Source organism: Dendrobates tinctorius, unplaced genomic scaffold, assembly GCF_039654945.1.
Source record: "Dendrobates tinctorius isolate UK_male_01 unplaced genomic scaffold, ASM3965494v1 ptg000014l, whole genome shotgun sequence".
Taxonomy (NCBI): Eukaryota; Metazoa; Chordata; class Amphibia; order Anura; family Dendrobatidae; genus Dendrobates; species Dendrobates tinctorius.
In genome coordinates, this window is record NW_027361682.1 from 20,609,640 (window position 1) to 20,635,744 (window position 26,105).

Here is a 26,105-nt window from a genome sequence, read left to right on the forward strand (position 1 = left end):
TAATAACAATTTAAGAAAAGTTACTTTCAGTGCAGATACGGTGTTTCGCGCATGAAACACTCAAGACATTCAACACTTTTTAAAGCGCCTCACTTGCACTTTGATCACAGACATCTAAAGGGATAGATGGGTGAGGTTGGACACTGCTGCCACCTATTGGTCAAAGCAGGAAGTGCACGGTGATACAATCTCAGTCAGTCTGTAGAGGAGGGGTGGGGTGCACAACCTTTTTACATCTGGGGGTCAAACTGAATTAATTCCCCACCCAATGCACCATTAGCACATAATGGGCCGTAAACATTAAATGCTTGTTTTGCCGACCGCCTTTCCCTATATTCATGCACAGTTGGCTTGACTCGGTTTGCAAGTGTTCTTTATGGGGAGTAAGTAGATGCCAGGCAGCGCTGGCGGGAGCTTATTCCCACAGAGAACAAATAGATTAAATTCCAAGAGTCCGATCATTCCCTTATGGTTGAGAGGCTCCAGTCTGTGTGTATGAAGTGGGATCAGCAGCAATTACATGGGTTGCTTTTGAGGACAATCATTATTATTTTTTTTATTTGAGGGCATATATTTGTGGCTAAAAATAATTTTTTCAATTAGGTTTCACAAAAAAAGGTTGCACCGTTAAACTTTTACAGGCTACTTGTTAAGCATTCAACTTTGTTTGTGGTCATAAATCAGCTGAGAGGAGCTCTGAAAAAGACACAAAACAGTCTTCAGTCAATCTGATTGAGCTCACTGACTAATCCACAGTTAACTCGTTCTGCAGTCACCAATAGACAGTGAAACAGAGACTGTAGAAGGCAAATGGAAGAAAAAATTTTATGAAACCTATTTGTAAAATTGATTTTTAGCCCCAAATACATATACTCCCTGACAGAAGTTATGTCACTTATCTATGCTATGTAAATAAAAGCTTATAACCGGACGTTAAATTCATCCATTGGTTGTATCAATTATTCTTTTGAAAGCTGAAACCCTCCGAAATATGGTTTAGGTTAAAAAAATAAATTGCCATCAATGCACAAATATTGATCATTTAATGGACACAGAATGGTCAGATTTTGGCAAGACAAAAGTTTTGTCGCCCACAGAAAGTAATGTGATATTCAAACAAATAATTAACTTAAAATACAAATATATGTTGCATAACATTGGTGAAGTTGTGGTGCTATTATAGTCATATTTAATATTTTGTGTGACTTCTATGAGCTTGAAGGACTGCATCCATGCGGTTCAACAATGATTCACACAATTTATTAATGAAGTCATCAGGAATAGCAAAGAATGCAGTCTGACATGCCTCCCAGAGTTCATCTAGATTCTTTGGTTTTGCCTACCAAGCTTCCTCTTTCATCCTACCCCAAACATGCTCAATGATGTTCATGTCTGGTGACTGGGCTGGCCAGTCCTTGAGCACCTTGATCTTTTTTGCCTGGAGGAACTAAGTTGTAGAGATGGATGTATGAGATGGAGCACCATCCTGCTGCAGAATTTGACCCCTTTTATGATTTGGAATATAAGAGGTAGCCAATACTTCTTGATATTTTAGGCTATTCCACCTTGCAAATGTTTTGCACACCCCCATACTGAATGTAACCCCAGACCATGATCTTTCCACCACCAAATTTAACTGTTTTCTGGGTGTATTTTGGATCCATACAGGCACCAGTAGGTCTACTGAGGTATTTGCGGTGGCTGTGGTGTAATTCTGCTGAAGATTCATCAGAGAAATCCACCTTCTGCCCCTATTCCAGCGTCTACCTGTTTAGCAGGCTGTGGGACTTTGCAAATGCCACTCAGTTTTTTATTAGTCTTTTGTTTAGTGCTGGCTTCTGGGTACTGATTTGACCATGGAGGCCATTTTGAGACAGAATCCTACAAACTATTCTAGTTGACACAGGGACTTGAGGTGACCAGGCCTGTTGGAGCTCTGCTGCAGTGGAAGAGGGGCTTGCTTTGGATTTTCTAACCAACAAATGTTCCTCCTGAGCAGTTGTCTTGCGGGGTCTGCCGGACCTGTGCTTATCAAACACATCTCCAGTCTCTTCGAATTTTTTTTATTTCTTTGTACTTGACTCTGAGACACATTAAAAGCGCCAGCCACCTCTGCAGTGGATCTGGTCTTCAGCCTCTTGATAATCCAGGCTTTGGTCACAGGGTGGATTTTTGGCATGTTGTCAGAGCTCAAGTTGCAGCTCAAGTGAAGGCCTGGGGTGCTGGGTTTCTTTTTATATGCACCCACTAATAAACCCATCATTTACTAAGCACAGGTGAGGATGTAAACTCGGATTGGGTGCATTATATGACCAAGCAACAAAACTTTTTTCTTGCAAAAATCTGACAATTCTGTGTCCATTAAATGATCAATATTTCTGTATTGATGGCAATTTATTTTCTTACCCTAAACCACATTTCGTAGGGTTTCAGCTTTCAAAATAATAATTTATACAACCAATGGATGAATTTAACGTCAGGTTATAAGCTTTTATTTACATAACATGGATAAGCGACACAACTTCTGTCAGGGAGTGTACATTAACAGGAGTATTGTCAAGTTAGAAAGTTATGCCCTATCCACTGGGACTAATACGAAGGTACTATTGAAATATATAGTCCAAGCAGATAATTTTTGAGAAATCTACGCAGCCAACACTTTTCTTTACTTCCAAACAGGTATGAACATCCGGTGACTCCGAATAGCTGTTGCTTTCGCTAAGAGAACCTGATCTCAGGTTCAAGTCCCCTATTGGGAACTAAAAAAAAAGTCTGATAAAAAAAGATAACATTTATCCCGTGGGGTAAGAGAGAGAACAACAAATTAAGATGCTAAAAACATCCCTATTACCGCACTGGCCCCCCAAAAATACAGAGTTTCTGTGCACCCCAAAGTGGAACAATAAAAACTACGGCTCGATACATAAAAGACAACCCCTTATACAGTAGCATCCACTGAAAAAGAAAAAAGTTTAAAAAAAAAAAAAAAAAAAAAAAAAATCTTAAATTTTTTTGCAAAAGTTGGACTTTTTTAATCACTAAAATATTAATTAAAAATAAAAAAATAGTTATGGCTCTTGGAAAAGGAGAAGGTAAAAAAATAAATGTTCAAAGAAGAAAAATGACTTTGTCAGGAAGGGTTTACTCTAATGTGGATAGGGGGGCTTGTGTCTTCTTTCTAACATCAAGAAGCATGTCTACAGCCAGGTGATTGGGGGGGCCGCACACAATTGCATTACAGGCCACATGTAACCCCCAGGTTGTGCACCTCTGAGCTAGAAAGGTAATGATTCCCGCTAACGCCAGGAGGGCAGGTACATTGGGGGGCAGCCCTGCCACACTTTAAGGGGGTTCTAGAACTTTTAATAAAAAAAATACAACATTTTAAAAAAAAATTTCTCAGTAGTAAATCCCAAAGATGGCGCTGAAGTAATAAGGGGGGGCATTGTTAGCTGTCTCTACGTGAAGGAAACATTCATGGGGATGAGGAAAACTTAGGCTTCGTTTGACGAGAAGGCTCATCCCATATACAGCTTACAAGACAATGGGATAGCAGTGGAATGCCTGCAACAGGTTAAATTTACTAAATTACTCATGAGGAGCTTATGATCCCTTAAAAAACCTGAATTTCAGAGCCCTACTGTTTTCAAGTAAACGCAGCGCATAGGGGTATACAGACAAAGCGCGGTCCTCGAAGACATCCTCAGCCAGAAAGGGGTCGGCAACACCGCACCAAAGCACCGTGCCATTGGTCCCTCAGGCAAGAGTTGAAGCAGAGCTGCTTTATAGACTTGCACAGTTTTTTTTTTTTTTTTTTTTTTTTAATGCAGCGCTAGAAAGCAACTCTATCCTCCTGCCTCCTGTTCCAGCAGAGGGTGCTGTTCATGGTGGCGAAATTGTCTTCTTCTTCCTGCTCCTTGGCAAGTTCAATGAACACCTGCGGGTGGCAAAGTCACAAAGAATTGGAATTTTGCAATGATGTGTACATGGGATGTAAGCATTTAACCATACCCCAGAAAGGTATTAACAATGACTTTGAAAAATGAGAATAACCCTGTAAGTCTTGTGGACTGAGAGCCTGGACAGAAATCCAGCAGAAACTCAAATTAAAATAGTCATAATGTGATTATGATTAATCATCAAAAAAGGAAAGAAGATAGCAATTTTTCTACAAATCACAGAAACTTTTCTAAATTTGCTTGCCTTCTGTATAATAGTGTGATCCCGGCCTAAGTGAGAATCTGTCATTTGCTCAAAAAAATTGAGCTAAATACCTTGTAAAAAGAAAGCCCTCAACGCCTCGATTCTGCCGCTCTTTTCCATGTTGCTCTGTGTCACTCCATTGCAGAGCTATTCACATATTCACATTTGGAGCACACTAAGTGAAATCTCTGGATACAGTCAAACTGGGCGTTTCTTCAGAGTCTTATCTGGGGGCGTGTGCCAATACCCCTTCCTCCCAGACACTGCCAATCACAGCTGAAACAGTTAAGGAGTCTCAGGAGCTGCTAAGCTGTGATTGGCAGTGTCTGGGCTGAGGGGTGAAAGCACACACCCCCAGAGAAGACTCTGAAGACTCACCCATTGGGCTACAAGCAAAGATTTCATATACTGTGCTCCAGAGGAAACAAATGTGAATATCTTTGCAATGCTACAAAGTAGAGCAAAATGGTAAAGAGAGGCAGAATCAGGGGAGCTCATGGATTTTTACAAGCTATTTAACTTAATATTTTGAGCAAGTAAAATGTTCTCTTTAAAGGGGGTTGTCCACTACTCAACCCCTTCTCAATTACAATGTTCCTTCACGTGGAATAATATCAGCCTATATTCACCTTCGGTGCCATTCCAGTGACTTCTTCTCCCGGGGCTGGCATGATGTTATGTGAACACTGCAGCCAAATGAGCAACCGTTAACAGGCTGCATCATTCTCACTTCCTTTGGACGAAACGGATATCCGGAAAAAGTGAGAGCTGTGACTTTCTCTGCAAGTCAGTTACGTCTGAAAAAAGCGAGAGTGAAGTGGCCCATTAGCTGTCGCTGATTGGCTGCAGGGCTTATGTGACATAACTTCACACAAGCCCCGGGAGACCCAACAGAGCTGGAACAATATCCGGACCGGAGAGGAGTATAAGGTGTTTTTATTCTGAGTGGGGGAATATTGTAATTGTGAAGGGGTTGTCCGAGTAGTGAACCCCTATAAGTCTTGTGAACTGAGAGCTAACCTCACATGTAGCACTGGCTGTGATTAAAGTAGTCAATATGGACTAAATATCTGTGAAAAAATGTCACAAAAACTGGCATTATTTCTAGCATAGCAATCTTAGCTTCTTCAGGATGGTTCTGCTGGGCCCAAGGTTACTCAGGAGACACCAATCATTTATGCGATCTATAAGTTCATTATACAAGTTGGAAAAGCTCATTTAAATGTGAATTAACCCAACGTTACCTGTTCGAGCGTTGACTGTGAAAAGCTGTACTCCTCCACGTTGAATGATCGCTTCACTGGAGAAAATGGATAGAAAATAAATCTCAATTTAATACACAACATCTATATTAACTCTTGAAGAATTCTTCCCGACCCACAACCTTATTTCTTTCCGTCGACATAACCATAGGAGGACTTATTTTTTGCGGGTCAAGTTGTAGGTTTGAATAACGCAATTCACTTTACCATATCATGTAATAAAGAAAGATTAAATTAAAGAAAAAAAAATACGCTAATGATTTTTGTCTTTACAGAATTCACTATGGGGTAAAAGTAATCTTGGAACAGAATTCTCCAGGTCAATACGATTACGATGATACCCAACTTATTTAATTTTATTAACAATTTTGGGGGCCTAAAAAAAAGCTTCTGAAATTTGTATAAAAATATTCGCTTTGTGCTGCTGTTCTCTGAGACCCCTGACTTTTTTTATTTTTGTCATTGTCATTTTTATTGGTGCCACATACAACGTTTTGATCACTTTGTGTTACGTTTTTTTTGGGGGGGAGGCAAGATGTCAAAAAGAATCAGGTACTTTTATTTTAATACATCAGACTTTTGTGAAAGCAGTAATAACAAATATGTCTATCTTTTATTACTTTAAAGTTAGATTGGGTAAAAGGGAGCAAATTCAAACTTTTTTCGCATTTTCTAATATATATAAATAAATTACCTTTTACTTTTGTTAGACCTCCTAGGGAATTGGAACCTGCGATCACTAGTATTATATACTGCAATACTACAGTATTAAATATGATGATCTCTTTTGAAGCCGTTGGAGTACAAAGATGGAAGTGACACGTAACCCATCGACATCCTGCAATCTAGCTTTTTGGGGGCAAGGAGAGCGCATATAGATCACCAGCATTTAAATGCCACTGTCAGAAATTAACAGCGGCATCTAAACAGCAGTGATTGGAGCTATCTCCAGTCACCTCTTAGAGGTAGGTGCTGGCTGTATAACACAGCTGATAGATGCCTTGTAAGCAATAGGCTCAGCTTCTAAGCCGGCTCCATACACCCTCCTCCGACAAAAAACGTACATGTACATGCTATAACTGGAATGGGTTAAATATTGATGATCTTCAGTATCAGATCTCTGATGGTCTATAAGGGTAAAAATGTCCCAGCGACTAATGAGTACTATTTCTGGCATAGCTCACGTAGGTGCATGTGTAATTCAGCACTTTGTACGCCAGCAAGGCTGGTGTAGCGCGATTGTGTGCTACACCAGCCTGGATGAATCAGCCCCCAAGGAGTTTTTCTAGGCAGCCTTCAATCAGCCCCAAAGGAGTTTTGCTAGGCCGCCTTCAATCAGCCCCAAAGGAGTTTTTCTAGGCCACCTTCAATCAGTGCCAAAGGAGTTTTTCTAGGCCACGGTCAATCACTGATGTGCCATAATAACTAATGATGATCTCACCTTGCTCCAGATTGAAGAACGCCTGTGACAGAGACTGGACGTCACTTTTGGGAACTTTGTATGACATCAAGGAGGCAAAACTGAAATCAGGACAATTATATTATTAGGGAGAACTGCAGGGCCTATAAGACTTCCTAAAAAGTAGGAACTTTACTCCTTATACACTTTGGCAAAGACCTCTCTCTCAGCTAACCAGTCTCCTAATTTGCACTGTCAAAGGGTTTAAAAACCTTGTACCAGCTGTCTGTAAATGGAAGTTTTGGTTGGGGTCTACACTCTTGATATCCATGTAGCATGGCCCAATATTGACTTGCTTAATTGCCATCTCGAATAGCTGGCACCGGAGGACCTGTTTTCTTCAGTGCACACAGGAGAGCGCAGGGTGCGCAAAAGAAAGGAAAAGGAAGCCAGAAGATGTTGGATGTGGTTCTTACTTAGTTGCCCAATATGGCATCCGAGCTGAGGGAGGGGGTGCTAATCATAGTCCCGCAGGTGGTGGGCTAATGCACAATTAGCGTAATATCTCTGTATTGCAGTGTTTTGGCCTGTCAGCATTCTATTGAGCCCTAAAGATGGCAGACTTTATAAAGCCCCTTCCTGTCGTAAAAACCCAATGGCGCCCTGCAATCAATCCTACTGACAGCTGTCATCTTTACAGAATTCGAAGCAGTAAGGGCGATCCAGTTGAGCCTCATCATACCTCTCTTGGCGGCTGGCATTGGGGAAGTGTTTCAGGACCTCCCGATGAAGGAGCTCCATCTGCTGCACTCCCGAGTCAGCATCGAGCTTCAGATCTAAGGAGAAATGGCGACCAAACTTACTCTTCAGGTGCTGAACTGAGCCGATATATCTGGAATGAAAGGCAAGGACAAACTAAATAACATGTTACATCTCAGAAACGTCTCTCTCGTGATGAGTCATACGATATATCCATGGACTGCACCCACCTCAGCTCCCCGGATACCATGATAGCCACACGGTCGCACACAGCTTCCGCCTCTTCCATGAAATGCGTAGTTAGCACCGCCGCCTGCTCTTTGCCTTTGAATGTCGACCGTATCACTTGCCTGAAGATGCATGACAGCAGTGAGTAATGACACAGCCATAAAAAGGTTTTAAAAAAAGTATACAGAAGCATTGCAAAGCCAAGCCGTGCTCACCACATGCGTTGCTTCGCCTTGGAGTCCATGCCGTTGGAGGGCTCATCCAGCAGGACGACATCAGGATTCCCCAGCATGCTGAGTGCAAAACACAACTGGAGAGGAAACAGTATATTCAGAGGCCTATCCCGACAGAATGGCTCATCTACAATTCAGGCCTAAAAGGCTTAAAATCACCTTTCGCTGTGATCCCAAGGAAAACTTCTTAGCTGATTTACGGAGATCTTCCTTCATGTCCAGAGTCTCTACTATCCTATAATCAGAGAAGCCATGAGAGGTGAGGAAGGCAATACAAGTGGGCCTGCGTGTCAGCTGGGTCATACAGCCAGCACCTGCCTCCAACAGCAGAGATAAGAGCCAGGTCTGATCTCAGCTGTGTAACCAAGGTGCTAAGTGTTAATGGTTTATTATTTCAGCCGGGGGGCCTGCTAAAGATCCCCATCGCTGTTCCCCTTGTACGCATATGAAGTTCAGGCCACAGCTGGGCTTCATAATAACATAACAAATGTTAAATTCACTACCGTATATACTGCAATACTAAATTACAGCAGTATACAGCGGCATGTAAAAGTGTGGGCACCTAAGGTTATTAATGTTATTGTGAACTGTCAAGCAAGCTGAAGGCCTAAAGTTAAAGATGACACATTTTCTATATTTTAGACAAAAAATGTGGGTGCATATGTGTATATATATTGTGAGGCAGTGACCCCTGTTACAGCTAGGGGGCGCTGTGTGTTCTCCCCAGGATAGGCACAGAGGTGTATGAAGGCCATAGGTGTGCATGGCAGTCACGGGCGTAGCTGTGACTGCAAAGCAAACTGATAATAAACATAAGTGTTAGTCTTGGACATGTTAGTGTCCAAGACAAAGGTACGGAAAAACTTGCTCTGGATGGTGTGTTTGAAACAGATTGCAGTATGATAGTGTTGCAGTCTGTTCCATTCCAGATCCAGGTTTTTCATGTGGCTGAAAGCCAAAGGTTTCTGTGATAAAAGCCCTGCAGGAAAGGGTTAGATAGACCTGAGTTCAGAGAGAGTAAGTGCTTATTGAGTTTCAGGTGTGTCAGGGCCAGAGTGAGGCCTGGCAACCTGCAGCGTACACAGAGATGCAAGTCGTCCACGGTGACTGGTCTCAGATGTGAACTGGGTAGTTAGCGTGCACTCTAGTCAAATATAGACGAGGTGCAGGTGTAACGGACCAGTAGGTCCTAATTACAAGTTAATTAAATTCACCGCACGCTCAAAGAGACTTTATGCAAATAGGTGTTTTTACTACATGTTTTATTACATGTGGGAGCCAAACAGGAATATAGCACACAGTGGAAGAAATACCAAGATAAATGGATGATGTGTGCTCAGAGAAGGAAGCGCTCCCGCGCCTGTCAGAGGTGACGCCACCTCTGACAGGCGCCGGAGCGCTTCCTTCTCTGAGCACACATCAGCCATTTATCTTGGTATTTCTTCTTGAGAGATTCTACTCTCCTTCTGCACCCTATACAAACCTCCAATATTGGAATAAGCGATAATATGATAAAGGCTCGGGCTGAGCCGAAACGTCTTTTATTTATATCGCTTCCACTGTGTGCTATATTCCTGTTTGGCTCCCACATGTAATAAAATGAACACCTATTTGCATAAAGTCTCTTTGAGTGTGCGGTGAATTTAATTAACTTGGTCTCAGATGTGGGCAGTCCTGTGCCCGGAGGTGAACCGGAGGTGGATTGTCCTGTGCCCGAAAGAAGACTGGCATGTTTAACGATTGCAAAACAGGTGGATACGGTACCCGGCTGCGATCCGCACGATATCCCGGACTGTGTACAGATGTGTGAATAAAGATACTGTGAGGCAGTGGTGGAAGACACCCACGGGAACTAGACAGAGGAGGACTAGCGTGTGTAGTGCCCGCAACATGTAATGCTGTGTGAATAGAGGTCTTGGATACGGTGCATAGACACCCAAAGGAACTAGTCAGAGGAAGACCGGAGTGTTTAGTGTCTGTAAAATGAAGGATGCCGTATCATATATATTCTGCAAATGGTGAAATGGATACTAATTATATGCACTGAAGTTATATGCACTTGTGTTTTAATTCTCTGGGTCACCGCTGCCTTACTACAAAAAAAAAAAATTATATATATACATAGCTGTGGCAAAAATTAAGAGACTACAGCAAAATGTTCAGTTTATCTGATTTTTATCTTTATAGGAATATTTTTGATTAAATTATAATTTGCTCTTGTATTCTATAAACTACTGACAACATGTCTTTGACTTTCCAAGCACTGAATTTTGTATTTATTTTCAGAAAATGAGAAATGGTCAAAAGAACAAAAAAATGCAGTGCTTGCATACCTCAAATAAAGCTAAGAAAACAAGTTCATAATCATTTAGAAACAACAATACTAATGTTTTAACTTGGGAAGAGTTCAGAAATCAACATTTTGTGGAATAACCATGATTTTTGAAAACAGCTTTCATGCGTCTTGGCATGTTTTCCACCAGTCTTACACACTGTTTTTGGGTGACCTTATGCCACCACTGGTACCAAAATTTAAGCAGTTCTTCTTTGATGGCTTGTGACTATCAATCTTCCTCTTGATTACATTCCAGAGGTTTTCAATGGGGTTCAGGTCTGGAGATTGGACCGGCCATGACAGGGATTTGAGGTGGTGGTCCTTCATCCACACTTTGATTGACCTAGCTGTGTGGCATGGCGCATTGTCCTGCTGGGAAAACCAGTCCTCAGAGTTGGGGAACATTGCCTGAGCAGGAGTCAACTGTTTTTCCAGGATAACCTTGTATGCGGCTTGATTCATACCTCCTTCGCAAAGATTAACCTGCCCAATTCCAGCCTTGCTGAAGCATCCCCAGATCATCACCGATCTTCCACCAAATTTCACAGTGGGAGCAAGACACTGTGCCTTGTACGCCTCTCCAGGTCTCTGTCTAACCATTAGACGACCAGGTGTTGGGCAAAGCTGAAAATTAGACTCATCAGAGAAGATTACCTTACTCCAGTCCTCTATGGTCCAATACTTATGGTCTTTGGCAATCTTCAGCCTTGCTCTCCTTTGCTTCTCATTGATGAAAGGCTTTTTTCTAGCATTACATGACTTGAGCCCTGCCTCTAGAAGCCTGTTACGAACTGTTCTTGACGCGCACTTCATCCCAGCTGCCATTTGCCATTCCTTTTGTAGGTCACTTGATGTCATCCTGCGGTTGCTGAGTGACATTCGAATAAGATGATGGTCATCCTGGTCAGTGGAGAGTGGTTTTCGCCCTCTGCCGGTCTGTAGCTTTGTAATCCCCAATGTCTACTGCTTGACCTTGTTGTAGTGGACTGCCATCTTAGAAATTTTAAGGATGGAGGCAACATGACGCTCACTGTATCCTTCTGCTAGTAAAGCCAAAATTTAGCCCTTCTTTTCCTCACTCAAGACTTTTCTTTTCAACTCCTTTGGCATGGTTAAAAGTTATTTTTTCATTCCTATTACTTTTGGGATATTACTAGCACTTGTTTTGCCATCTAGCTTGTCCTACTGCAATAGGATTGTGAACACCACAGCAGGGCTTTTTATACTTTCCTTCGTTAAATAAAATTTGGTTCAGGTGATCACCTAATCAGAAGCACATTAAGTAGAATGAGGTGTACTCTGGTTGGAATTCAACTGACACTGGAATGGAATGGCTGTCAGACATGTAGAGAAGCTGATGTTTATAAAACTGTGCAGTGGCCTCTTAATTTTTGCCAGAGCTGTATATATGTTTTTTTATTTATTTATTTTCATCTTTTACATTTTAAAAATTACAAAAGAGCAAAGGCAAAGCTGGAAACCCTTGGAGATTTGTGTGCTCAGATAATTCTGACCAAGGTTTCAGAACTTAATCAACCTGTTAGGGTGTGTGCACACGTTGCGGATTCTGCTGCATTGTACAGTACCATTTTAGTGTATGTAAAAAGAAAAACACAGTGCACACGTTGCGGATTTGCTGCGGATTTAAATCCGCAGCATGTCACTTCTTTGTGCGGATTCCGCAACGGTTTGGCACCTGCTCCATGACAGGTGTCAAACCGCAGGGCAAAACCGCAGATTAATCCGCAGTAAATCTGCAGATAAACCGCAGGTCATTTGAACTGCGGATTTAGACAAATCTGCACTGAAAAATCCGCAACGTGTGCACACACCCTTAGGGTTATGGCTTGTCCATTATCATCGTTGGCAATCAAAACACCGCTGCCTGGCTAAGCACTGTGGCCCCTAGGAATCTGTTCCCCACCCCTGATCTAAGGTATGTATGGAGAAAAAAGGGCACAGAATTTCAAGAAAAGGACATCTCACCAACCATTAAGCATGGAGGTGGATCAATCAAGCTTTGGGGTTGTGTGTAGCCAATGGCAAAAGGAACATTTCACGGGTAGAGGTAAGAATGTATTCAATGAAATTTCAACAAATTCTTAATGCAAGCACAACACCATCTGTAAAAAAGCTGAAGTTGAAAAGAGGAAGGCTTCAACAAATGGATAATGACCCTACACACACACATTAAAATCCACAAAAGACTACCGCAAAAGGTGCAAGCTGAAGGTCTTACAATGGCCCTCACAGTCCCTTGATCTGAACATCACTGAAAATCTGTGGCTAGATCTCAAAATTGGGATTTTTGTGTACTCACCGTAAAATCCTTTTCTCCAAGCCAATCATTGGGGGACACAGACCATGGGTGCTATGCTGCTGTCACTAGGAGGCTGACACTAAGTTCAGACAAAAAGAGTTAGCTCCTCCTCATGCTGGCTCCAAGCGAACCAGTTCAGTGTAAAAGCAGTATGAGATTATTAATATCATATCAGAGTACAACACATCAAACCGAAAGGCTAACAGGGTGGGTGCTGTGTCCCCCAATGATTGGCTCAGAGAAAATGATTTTACGGTGAGTACACAAAAATCCCCATTTCTCCTTCACCTCATTGTGGGTCAGTCTGTGGGACATCCCAAAGCAGTCCCTGGGTGGGAAACATCATAACAGATCGAACCCCATGAACTAACTGATTAAAGAACAGCCACTACCGCTTGCAGAACACATCTGCCAAGGGGCGCATGAGCAGGAGTCTGAGTGTGAATACTGTAATGCTTTGAGAATGTGTGCAGACTGGACCAAGTCGCAGCCTTGCAGACCTGTTCTGCTGACACCTGATGCCGAAGACTCAAGAAGCGCCCACCAATCGAGGAGAGTGTGCCTTAATCCCTGCTGAGATAGGCTTACCTCTGATGCGGTAGGCTTCCTGAATAGCCCAGTGAATCCCTCTGGCTATTGTGGCCCTGAAGATACTTACGGAAGGGCGCAGTCCTCGAGACGTACCTTCTGAGAGCCCTCACTACAAGCAGGGCGTGAAGAGTTGTTTCCACACGATGTGCTGGTGGTGCTGGACCAGATGAGGGAAGGACAATGTCTTCAATAAGGTGGAAAGACGAGATCATGTTGGGTAAAAAAGATGAAAAATGGTCTGAGGACCACCTTGTCCTGGTGGAAAAAAGAACTCGACAGGACAGAGCATTCAACTCCAAGACTCACCAGATAAACAGCACTGCGACAAGAAGGCGACTTCCAAAGACAGAACTGTCAGCGAGACGTCCAGCAACGGTTTTGAAAAGGCGTCTCCTGAAGAGCGCCCAGGAAAAAATTAAGGTGCCAGGCCTCTAACGACATTCTATAGGGGGGTACCATCTGGAAGACCCCCTGAATGAAAATCCTCACTTGAAGTTTGGAAACAATGCTCCGCTGGTATGAAAAAAAGGGTTTTAGGAAGTTTCGCCCCCAGCAGTTCGCCCCCAGCATTTCGCCCCCAGCAGTTCGCCCCCAGGTACACTTCGTCCCCGAATATTTTGCCCCCAGCATTTCGCCCCCAGGTTGTTTCGCCCCCGGATGTTTCGCCCCCAGCAGTTCGCCCCCGGATGTTTCGCCCCCAGCAGTTCGCCCCCGGATGTTTCGCCCCCGGATGTTTCGCCCCCAGCAGTTCGCCCCCGGATGTTTCGCCCCCAGCAGTTCACCCCCGGATGTTTCGCCCCCAGCAGTTCGCCCCCGGATGTTTCGCCCCCAGCAGTTCGCCCCCGGATGTTTCGCCCCCAGCAGTTCGCCTCCAGCAGTTCACCCCCGGATGTTTCGCCCCCAGCAGTTCGTACCCGGATGTTTCGCCCCCAGCAGTTCGCCCCCGGATGTTTCGCCCCCAGCAGTTCGCCCCCGGATGTGTCGCCCCCGGATGTTTCGCCCCCAGCAGTTCGCCCCCGGATGTTTCATCCCCAGCAGTTCGCCCCCAGATGTTTTGCCCCCAGCAGTTCGCCCCCAGATGTTTTGTCCCCAGCAGTTCACCCACAGCAGTTCGCCCCGGATGTTTCGCCCCCTGCTTTTTGCCCCCAGATGTTTCGGCCCCAAATTAGGCAGGGAATTTTGGCCTTGTGTTTTAGCCCTAAGACCGCTTTCACAGTAGCCACTTTCCCAAGTACTAAGCACTGGAAAATTGCTAAGAAGATTGCCAATTTTGAATATAGTACATGGTGGCCCGATTCTAATGTATCGGGTATTCTAGAAGGCACAGCCACGTGGTATGTTGCACAGGTTATGTAGTATATTGGTCAGTCCACGTAGTACATTGTACAGGCCACGTAGTATATAGGACAGCCGACGTAGTATTTTGGACAGCGCACGTAGTAAATTGCACAGTCCACGTAGTAAATTGCACAGCGCACATAGTAAATTACACAGCGCACATAGTATATTGGCCAGCCAACGTAGTATATTGCACTGGTCATGTAGTATATTGCACTGTCCACGTAGTCTAGGAATGTGGGCACTATATTCGTGTTTAAAAAAAAATAATAAAGATATACTCACCTCAGCCACGGGCCCTGAAGTCCTCGCGCCTCTCTGCAGTGCTGGCGGTGGCTTCCAGTCTGAGCGTAGGACCTGCGATGATGTCGCGGTCACATGACCGTGACATCATCGCAGGTCCTGGACGGTGTGCATTGGAGAGAGGCGCGGAGGACAGCGCGACGTTGGAGGGGGTGAGAATAACTTTTTTTTTTTTATCATTATTATTTTTAACATTACATCTTTTCACTATTGATGCTGCATAGGCACCATCAATAGCGAAAAGTTGGTCACACAGGGTTAATAGCAGCATTAACGGAGTGCGGTACACCGCGATCCGTTAACGCTGGCATTAACCCTGTGTGAGCGGTCAGCGGTGAGTACAGGGCAGTGAAGCAGCGGCCATTTTTATGGCAGACTGTGACCGTCGCTGATTGGTCGTGGGCGTTTTGCCACGACCAATCAGCGACTTGGATTTACATGACAGACAGACGCCGCGACCAATGAATATACGAATAAAACGTTACAGACAGAAAGACGAAAGTGACCCTTAGACAATTATATAGTAGATAAGTCAATGGCTAGAAAAGCGAGGTGTTGTTTCGGCCAGCTTTTTATTTTATTACAGGAGCTATTTTTGAGCACTTAGCGTTCATCAATAGCCTGTATCTTATGGGTCATTACCGAGAGCGCTCACAAAAGCGCTCTGAAAAATGCCAGTAAAGCACGTGCTTTGGAGTTCTAAAACAGTGGCAGCATAAGGGTGCTTTCAAACTTCCGCTACATATGCACTACAGGCCGCCCGTTCGCTTCTGTAATGCCGCATTCCGCTAACCTGCAGCGGAACGAAAAGAAGAAAATGCTCTTCTTTTTGTTCTGACACTGATAGCGGAATGCGGCATTACGAAAGCGAACGGGCGTCTGCAGATCGCGGAACCCAGCCGTTCACTTTTATGGGCAATGCAAGCGGAATGCCAGCATTCAGCCAGCATTGCCCTGGGGTCAGCTGGATGTCAGATCCAGAGCGGATCGACCTCTGGCGGCCACAAACACAAGTGTGAAACCACTCTAAAATTACAGTGTGCAAGAGGCCTAAAATCTAAACAATTTTGAACTTTTACCTGACCAAGCACTGACCTGCTTTGTTGCAAGTTTTGTTGCAGATGTAACAAGTAGCAAGGTCACATGTCCTGCAAGTTACATTAGACTAGCTTTTATTCCATCTGTATATCAGAATATAGCAGTGTCTGAAATCTCCACAAAGAGAGGTGTACTGCCACAAAAAATCAGTCAGCTTCCACAGCAATTCACTTTCTACAACTATGAATTCAGTTCTGTCCAAACGTGGAAGGAGCAAGTTGGTCCATGAGAATCACATTTACTTATTTTCCAAACGAACCGCTGATGATGTCCATTCCATATGGGTATGTGAAAAACGGTCGACTTGCAAGGGACGTGTTTGGACCAATGAAGAATCTGGCGAAGTTGTGAAACTAGTCAATCTTCACAATCACGCAGCACAAGCTGCAAGACCTGAAGCAATCCGACTTGTTAATGAGGCTGTGACCAGGGCAAGGACAACACAGGAGACACCACAACAGATTCTCACAGACGTCGTTTCAGGAGCCCATTCTAATGTTGCAGCACTTCTCCCAAGGAAAGCATCACTGAAGAGGACAATACGATTAGCAAGGCAACTTGGCAATATCCCAAGGTTACCTCAAACCCTTGATCAACTTGTTATCCCCCTCGAGTTCCAGGAGATCAGTATTGATGGTGTCCAGAAGCAGTTCCTTCTGCATGACTCTGGTAAGCTACTTAACCATTTAACATTGTATTAAAACAATTCCATTATGCATAATTATTGCAAAGTTTATTTTGCACAAATGTGAAAAATGCTACACTATAAGGTGCTGATACAAAATACTATGTGATTTTTGCCTTCAAGGGAAACTTTGAGGGTAATATAATGTAGTGAGGCCTACTGATTCCAACTAGTGTTGGCCGATCACTGGAAAGATAGGATCAGATCGGGCTGATCCTACCGAAAGATTGGAATTAATTCAGATCCAATCTCCAGAGCTAGATGTAGATAGATATATATATATATATATATATATATATATATGCACACTGTACGCCCGAACAGTGTGTGTGTGTGTATATATATGCATATATGTGGGTGGGTGATGGTGGTCTGGCACTTTTGGAACTTTGAAATGCAATAAAGGATTTGTATAGGACTTCAGGAGCGCGGAGGTCTTTCTTCATGGATGCATGTTAAGTACGGGCGGAAGCCAACCCCTTCTCTAGCAGCACACTGAGTCCTCAGCAACAATCTCAGTTGAGCCACTCTTCTTCCAGCTTTCTTGCATATATATAATGGCCCCAAGCTGCGCTGTTAAAAAATAAACAAACCCAGTTATTCAACTCTCTCTCCGGTGTCCAGCGCTGTCTCCGGCGGTGCAGGGAATTCCGAAATCCCAATGCTATGCATTCTGGGTTGTGCATCACCACCTCTGCACATGTGCCGGGCTGTTCTGTGACGTGATGTGGTGCTTTCCCAGGACCGTCTAGTGAGTGGTCCTGGGATCACTCTCCACTGTAGTTATAGTATGGCAGGCACAGAGGCGGCGATGCGCCGCCTGGATTTCGGGATTCCCTGCACTGCTGGGCTAGGAGCCGGAGCCAGTACTGGACACTGGAGAAAGAGGTGAGTAACTGGGTTTGTTTATTTTTTAACAGCGCAGCCTGGATCCATTTACTAAAGCTAAATATGCACACACGCTGTACACCTGTATAGTGTGTGTGTGTGTGTGTGTGTGTGTGTGTGTGTGTGTATATATATATGCGCACACTGTTCGGGAGTGTATGCCCGGACAGTGTTTTCAGATTACGGAGGATTCCGATTTCTAATTCAGATCATCATCATGATCTGGCTACAAATCGGATCGTAATTTAAAATAACGATCAGCCTGAAAATCGTAATAAATTACGATCTTCAGTGATCGGACCGACCAACACTAATTCCAAATATGCAGCATTGTACTGGCCATACCTGTCCTGGATGCTGCCCCGGAGTTCAGCCTCGCCTGTCTGCGGCATGCACGGACTGAACTGCCATCGCCGGCTGATTCCTCGGCTCTCGTAGTTCAGTCCTGCAGATCCGTGGACAGGTCGGGCTGAACTCCGGAGCTCAGGTGAGATACGCCATGATTTGCAGATGCGTTTTGCCTGCTGCTTCCAAGCACTTTTTAAGCAATTTGCAAGCGCTTTGGCAAAACGCTTCTGCAAATAGGGGACGTGGCCAAGCTCTGCTATGGGCGTGGCCATGCCCTGCTATGGCCTAAACCGAGCGTATTTGGCGTGGTTTGCAGGCATTTTTCGGGAGGTTTCCCTCTTGCCCATTCCCATTCCTTCCGGGATCCGCCGGAAAATAGCTTTGAAGCTATTTTCCGGTGGGGCGTTTTCCGGCCCCGGCCGGAATCCGCCCGTAACCCGCACCATAGACATGAAAGGGCGGGTTTCAGGCAGGAAACACAGCACGGAATACGCCTGTAAATCCAGCTTGTCTGGATAAAGCCTGAGGCCTCGTGCCCACTGACGGAAGGGGATTGTGGAGCGGCATCTCCGCAGCGGCTGTAATTGCGGTAGGAATTGGAGATCCCACAGGAATCTATTCGTGCCTGCAATTGTGGCCACTATTGTGGTACCCTAATTCTGTATCAAAATCTTCACTTAACTCTATGGATTTAGGTGCAGGTTTTAGTGCAGGATTTCAGCCCCTTGTCTGAATGGCTGGAATTTTGTTTGTATAATGGCAGCATACATTGACATGCTGCACTGCATGTTTTTTTTGTAAACAAAATTTTTTCATCAGCATGTGGATGGGATTTACACATTAATGCTGCATATGACCCCAGCCTAATGGACCATTCAGTTATGCCTTAGGCCAAAAGCACACTGGTGATTTTACTGGCGTTTTTTGCGTCCTGCACAATCCTCTCAATGAGACAGCATAGGCAGCGCGGACGTCACGAACGTCCGCGCTGCCCACCCGACGACTAGCGTGCCCATCCGCCTGAATGGAATGCCCCATTCAGGCGGGCGGACCGCCCAGTCATTCATTCAGACGTCCAGCCGCACGCCGCGTCTGGATGCGGCTGTCAACTAGACGGCCCGTTCAGCATAGTGGCGATCGGCCGTGCTGAACGGCCGTCTAGTTGAAGGGTCTAAAGGTACCCTAAAAATGTGACCTATTTCAAGTTTGGAAGTAATTTTAATTTTAAACAAAAATATATAATTTTCCACTGGGACAATATATGTTGTAAAAAACTATTGGTTGGCCCCTTCACACTAGATTTTGCTTCAGTTTTTTATTATGAAATCAGAAAATCTGGAGCAAAATGTGAGTATTTAATGTGAGATATGAACAGAGTCTTCTGATTAGGATATTTTTTTTGTGAATTTATCCCAAAACTCTGTCTGCTGCTTGTTACACTTTTTCTGTTATTTCCTCTACTAATACTTTCATTTTAAATTAGGAAATGGACACAGCCGTATGTTGATATTTGGAACAAGAGACAATCTCCATCTACTGGCACAAAGTAAAGAGTGGTTTGCTGATGGCATGTTTTTCACTACACCAGCCTTGTTTAAGCAACTTTACACAATCCATGTAGTCCACAGCGGCCTTGTTGTTCCTGTAGTGTACACCTTGCTGACAGACAAGAGCCGTTCTACATACCAGAGGTTGCTGCAAGAGCTGAAGAACTTGCAGCCTGGACTGCAGCCAGACAACCTGATGTTGGATTTTGAACTAGCTGCAATACAGGCATTTGAAAGTGAATTCCCCAACCTTGTGAAGACTGGTTGCTTTTTCCACCTTTCACAGTCGGTTTGGCGTAAAGTTCAAAATGAAGGATTCACGATGCAATACCAAGGTGACCATGAATTTGCCCGTTGGATACGCATGATACCTGCCCTGGCCTTTCTACCAGGGCTGTGGAGTCGGTAAGCCAAACCTGTGACTCCGACTCCTCAATTTCCCTTACACCGACTCCGACTCCACGACTCCGACTCCCACACATATTGCTTATATTTAAGTGAAAAATTTATTGTAGTACAATGTGAACCTCAGACATTTAATCATTTTTATGATCCAATAATCAAGATGTTTAGATAGAACAGAATATATATTGGTGTACTACCCGGTTTTCATTCTTTTTGGTACAGATACGATATGGATAGACAGATATGGATAAATGGATATATAGATAGAGCAGATTTCTAATCTGCTTTTGCTATTGAAAACATTATCTATGAGCTCAAAAACCTTGTGATGCAGTTTTTTAAAAAGATGATCAGCTTTTGCAGCTGAAAAACGTATCCTCAAAAAACACAGGAAAAACGTTGTGTGTGAATGTAGCCTTAGATCAGGAATATAACAGCCATTTATAGGACATTTCATAACTTTCCCAAACTCCTATGAAAAAATATTCAGCACATCCTGCATTGAATTACTGTACCCAATTTATTATATATTTTAGGAGTCGGAGTCGGTCCATTTTATACCGACTCCGACTCCACCAAAATGAGCACCGACTCCGACTCCACGACTCCGACTCCACAGCCCTGCTTTCTACCACCACAGAATATTGTGCAATCATTTGAAGAATTGGTGGAAGATCCTGACTTTCCACAAGAAGCAATACCTATTGCCAACTATTTTGAAGACAGCTATATCGGTCGAATGAATCGCAGAGGACATCAAGCACCTTTGTTTCCAGTTCAATTCTGGAATGTGTATGAACGAACATTGAATGATCAACAGCGAACAAATAATGATGTCGAAGGATGGCACCGTAGCTTTCGAGAAACATGTGGTACTCTTTTCCAAAATATATACCGGTTCATTAACTGTCTGAAACATCAGCAAGAGCTCCATAGTTTTGAAATTATTCAGATAATAGCAGGAAATCCCATCGCTGCAAGAAACAAAAAGTATGCTGCAATTTCAGCAAGGGTTAAACGTATCGTGCAAGATTTCGATAATAGAAGCTTGATGGATTATCTGAGAGGCATTGCCTACAGCTTTGATTTTTAGTTCATGGTCACATATTGTATGTTTTGAGAGCAGTGTTTTTAGCATTATAACCTGCAATTTGTATTTTCTCTTTTTCTCTAATCCTTCCCCTCTATACCTTTTTATGTTTCTTGTTAAAACAGTTTTGATATATACAGTTAAAGCATAACTCTGCAAAAAACATGTTATGTTATAGTACCTGTGCCCATGATATTCATTTCCAAAGGAGACCTTCCAGCAGCTTCACTTCTGTGTGAAAAGTCTCATCCAAGTTAAAGCTCCATGTGCTGCAGGATTTCAGTGGTTGCTAAGGAGGTTGTTTCTCCTTAGTAGCAGTACTTGTGGATGGATTCTAGAGGGCGTGGCTGCACAGAAGCATGCAGCTAACAATATATTCCCTATGATGTATAAAGGGCTGCTGGTTTACAGCCCTCTGCAAAGCCCCCCCTATGTGTTCCGTCCTGTAACGGCTTTACACAGGCAGGGGGGAGCCCTCCTCTTGTCCAGGACAGAGCACATGAGCGGAGGGTGAAGGGAAGCTTTGCAGAGGGCTGTGAACAAGCAGCCCTGAATGTATCATAGGGAGCCAGGAACCGTTCTGCTCCCAAGGGGGCACGACCTCCTTAGTAACCAATGAAATCCTACTATTTTCCTGTCTGTTTGTAAAATTACTCATCTAGAAAACAAAGTTTGAGAATAAAAAAAACTAATTTGATCAGAATTGTATATCTTAGACTCATATGGTGTATTATTAGTGATAAGCAAACTTGCCAATGTTCAGTTCAGGCAGGTTTTTCCTGGATGCGAAAGATCCAGGAGCAAATTGCTAGAGGCAAAACATCCAGGGATGAACTGCTGGGGGCGAACTGACAGGGGGCGAAACATCCAGGGGTGAAACATCCGGGGGCGAACTGCTGGGGGCGAAACATCCGGGGGCGAACTGCTGGGGGCGAAACATCCGGGGGTGAACTGCTGGAGGCGAACTGCTGGGGGCGAAACATCCGGGGGCGAACTGCTGGGGGCGAAACATCCGGGGGTGAACTGCTGGGGGCGAACTGCTGGGGGCGAAACATCTGGGGGCGAACTGCTGGGGGCGAAACATCCGGGGGCAAACTGCTGGGGGCGAAACATCCGGGGGCGAACTGCTGGGGGCGAAACATCCGGGGGCGAACTGCTGGGGGCGAAACATCCGGGGGCGAACTGCTGGGGGCGAAACATCCGGGGGCGAACTGCTGGGGGCGAAACATCCGGGGGCAAAACATCCAGGGGCGAAACATCCAGGGGCGAACTGCTGGGGGCGAAACATCCGGGGGCGAACTGCTGGGGGCGAAACATCCGGGGGCGAAACATCCGGGGGCGAACTGCTGGGGGCGAAATGTGCGGGGGCGAACTGCTGGGGGCGAAACATCCGGGTACGAACTGCTGGAGGCGAACTGCTGGGGGCGAACTGCTGGGGGCGAAACATCCGGGGGTGAACTGCTGGGGGCGAACTGCTGGGGGCGAAACATCCGGGGGCGAACTGCTGGGGGCGAACTGCTGGGGGCGAAACATCCGGGGGCAAACTGCTGGGGGCGAAACATCCGGGGGCAAACTGCTGGGGGCAAAACATCCGGGGGCGAACTGCTGGGGGCAAAACATCCGGGGGCGAAACATCCGGGGGCGAAACATCCGGGGGCGAAACATCCGGGGGCGAAACATCCGGGGGCGAAACATCCGGGGGCGAAACATCCGGGGGCGAAACATCCGGGGGCGAAACATCCGGGGGCGAACTGCTGGGGGCGAAACATCCGGGGGCGAACTGCTGGGGGCGAAACATCCGGGGGCGAACTGCTGGGGGCGAAACATCCGGGGGCGAAACATCCGGGGGCGAACTGCTGGGGGCGAAACATCCGGGGGCGAAACATCCGGGGGCGAACTGCTGGGGGCGAAATGTGCGGGGGCGAAATGTGCGGGGGAGAACTGCTGGGGGCGAAACATCCGGGGGCGAACTGCTGGGGGCGAAACATTCGGGGGCGAACTGCTGGGGGCGAAACATCCAGAGGCGAACTGCTGGGGGCGAAACATCCGGGGGCGAAACATCCGGGGTCGAACTGCTGGGGGCGAAATGTGCGGGGGCGAAATGTGCGGGGGCGAACTGCTGGGGGCGAAACATCCGGGGGCGAACTGCTGGGGGCGAAACATCCGGGGGCGAAACATCCGGGGGCGAACTGCTGGGGGCGAAATGTGCGGGGGCGAACTGCTGGGGGCGAAACATCCGGGGGCGAACTGCTGGGGGCGAAACATCCAGGGGCGAAACATCCGGGGGCGAACTGCTGGGGGCGAAACATCCGGGGGCGAACTGCTGGGGGCGAAACATCCGGGGGCGAAACATCCGGGGTCGAACTGCTGGGGGCGAAATGTGCGGTGGCGAAACATCCGGGGGCGAACTGCTGGGGGCGAAACATCCGGGGGCGAAACATCCGGGGGCGAAACATCCAGGGGCGAAACATCCAGGGGCGAAACATCCGGGGGCGAAACATCCAGGGGCGAAACATCCGGGGGCGAACTGTGCGGGGGCGAAATGTGCGGGGGCGAAACAACCTGGGGGCGAAATGCTGGGGGCGAAACTTCCAACTCCCGAAAAAAAGTGCCGAACCCTAGTCCAGACAAGTCTGGAGAAATTCCAAAATGGAGGGAACGGGGAGACATGAGGCATCCGGGGACCTTACACCATGCGACAAAGGATTTCAGATCCGCTGATAGATGCGAGCTGATGCAGGCTTTTGAGCGCTAATCATTGTGGAAACCACCTGTTGAGAGAACCTAGCTTGAGCTAGATCCGAGGCTTCAACGGCCAAGCAGTTAAACACAGGGCCCCTGAGTTCTGGTGGCAAATAGGACTTTGGTAGAGCCGATCTCGATGATCCGGCAGTTGCTAGGAGACAACGACGACGATCTCCCCCAACTCTGCATACCACGCCAGGCATGACTATCCAGGGCGACTAGGACTACTGGAACCCCTTCTGCCTTGAGCTTCCTGATGACCCTCTGGAGTAAAGAAAAAAACGGGGGAACCACGTACAGAAAACGAAATTGATGCCACGGAGTAACCAGTGCGTCCACCCCGAGGCCTTTAGATCGAAAGATCGCCTTAGCGTTCACTCTTGAAGCCAGCAGATCCACATCCGGAGTCCTCCGGAAATTACCGAGTGGTTCCTCCCTGCCCATCGGGGAATGTGGGCTACCTTGCGCATGGCTGCCCTGCTGTGGTTACCCCTTTGATAATTGCTATATACCACAGCCGTGGCGATATGCGATTGAATTCAGATGGGGTGACCAGCCCGAGAATAAGGAAGTGTTGCAGGGCCAGCCAGATGGCTCAAATTTCCAGGACATTGATCGGGAGGCTCGACTCCCGAGTAGACCTGCTTCCCTGACCGGTGTGTGGTGACGACAGACTGCTCCCCAGCTAAAGGGATTGGCGTCGGTAGACGCCACAAGCCATTGAGCCAGGAGAAAGGATTTTCCTTGGATAAGAGAAGACCTCAATGTCCATCACCTGAGGGGCCGCCTGATCCGCATGGGCAAGCAGCACTGGCGGTTGAGGGAGAACGAATTTCTGTCTCAAGCCGCTAGAAGAGCATGCTGCAGGGGACAGAGATGCAGCTGAGTGAAAGGGACCGCTTCTATTGCTGCCACCTGTTTTCCCAGTACTCTCATGACAAACCAGATGGAACGGGAGGATGTGTGGCCAAGAGCGCAAGCTCCTTGTTCAAGGGCTAGTAACTTGTCTCGAGGGAGAATCCCCAATCCATCTCAGGAGGTGTCCAAGGATATCTGCTGGGCTGAAACAGGGGAAGACTTGCATAAGTTTAAAAGCTAGCCCAGACGAGAATGAGTATTGCACAGGTAGGGTAGAACGACCACGCCCCGAGAGTGCAAGATGGACATGACAGCCGCAATAACCTTGGAGGACACTCTGGGAGCGGTAGCGAGGCCAAAGGGCAAAGCCGTGACTTAAAAATACTGTTCGCGAATGGCGAAGTGCAGGAATTCTCGGTGAAAAGGAAAACAACGGAATATCCACAAACAGGTGCCAGGATGGGTCGTGCCGTTTTATCTTTCTTCGTGCCGGAGGTAGAGAAGAAAAAACCGTAAGTTGTATCCGAAAGACACCTAGTCTCTGGCCCCTACTAAGAACGACGGGGAGTCAGATAAGACGAAAATAGGAATAGAAATCTGCCTACGCTACTGGAGTAGACCAGATAAGACAGTTCTTTGGCCACAAATCTGTGGGACTTGTGTCCCTTAGATCTAGTTTACCTGAATCTGTTCTACTAAGCTTAGTCGGTTTTAAAAACGAGACCTGTGATACTGCTGTCCCGAGAGGTACGCCCCGACCCAGAAGAAATGCATGCATTGGCTCGGCCGGAAATGCCACGCAAAAACCCGGAAACGTGCCTGATGATGACTAAAAAAAAGACATCTAGACTTCTGCTGGAGAAGGCGTTTACTCTCTTCCTCCTATGGCGTCAGAGAGACGCTGAATCAGCATTTCTCTAAATAAAAGCTTGCTCTGATAAGGCGGGTATGTCAAGGATCTTTTAGACTCAAAGGCTGCTCGCCATTCCTTGATTCACAGTGCCCATCGATGGTGATGCCATTAATGTAGTAAGAGCAGCACAGGTAGCCGCGTGTAGCAAATATACCCTGTCTCAGGAGAACTGATTGCTGCTTCCGGAGGAAGGTGTTCATTCCTTCCGCTAAACAAGTGAAAAAAGGAGGTCTCTCACTTCTATAGTGTGCTGACCTTTTGAAAAGCACCGCGTGACCTGAGCCAGAACTAGAGATGGGTCTGGGTAAAGAGGGGGGTAGGCGGCACTCCTGGTTACCATATGTTATTGGAGTGGGAAGAATGGTACCCTGCAGGGGCCCGCCAACCTGGAACAACACCGGCATGGCCATAACACACAAGAACAGTGTAGGAGGGGGAACGTGGAGGAGAGACTCCGCGTTCCCGTCTGTTGTGGGTTTTGTAAGAACGGAACTCTGAAGGGATCCGTCGCCCCTCTGCAATCTGTGCATTCTTTGCCTGAAAACACGCTCTGTTGA

The 26,105-nt window shown here is 46.0% G+C and overlaps 1 protein-coding gene across 1 annotated transcript in view; it reads right to left on the bottom strand.

Moving 5' to 3' along the window:
* Positions 1-2,465: 2,465 nt before the first annotated feature.
* ABCA5 (ATP binding cassette subfamily A member 5) overlaps positions 2,466-26,105 on the bottom strand; it is a 244,628-nt gene continuing 220,988 nt past the window's right edge. Inside the window, exons 33-39 of the mRNA XM_073559971.1 lie at positions 8,244-8,319; positions 8,067-8,161; positions 7,854-7,973; positions 7,607-7,756; positions 6,907-6,986; positions 5,448-5,503; positions 2,466-3,937 (exon numbers count right to left, since the gene is read on the bottom strand). Of these exons, the coding sequence (XP_073416072.1) occupies positions 3,833-3,937; positions 5,448-5,503; positions 6,907-6,986; positions 7,607-7,756; positions 7,854-7,973; positions 8,067-8,161; positions 8,244-8,319 (682 nt within the window). The 3' untranslated portion in view covers positions 2,466-3,832. The remainder of the gene's footprint in view (positions 3,938-5,447; positions 5,504-6,906; positions 6,987-7,606; positions 7,757-7,853; positions 7,974-8,066; positions 8,162-8,243; positions 8,320-26,105) is intronic.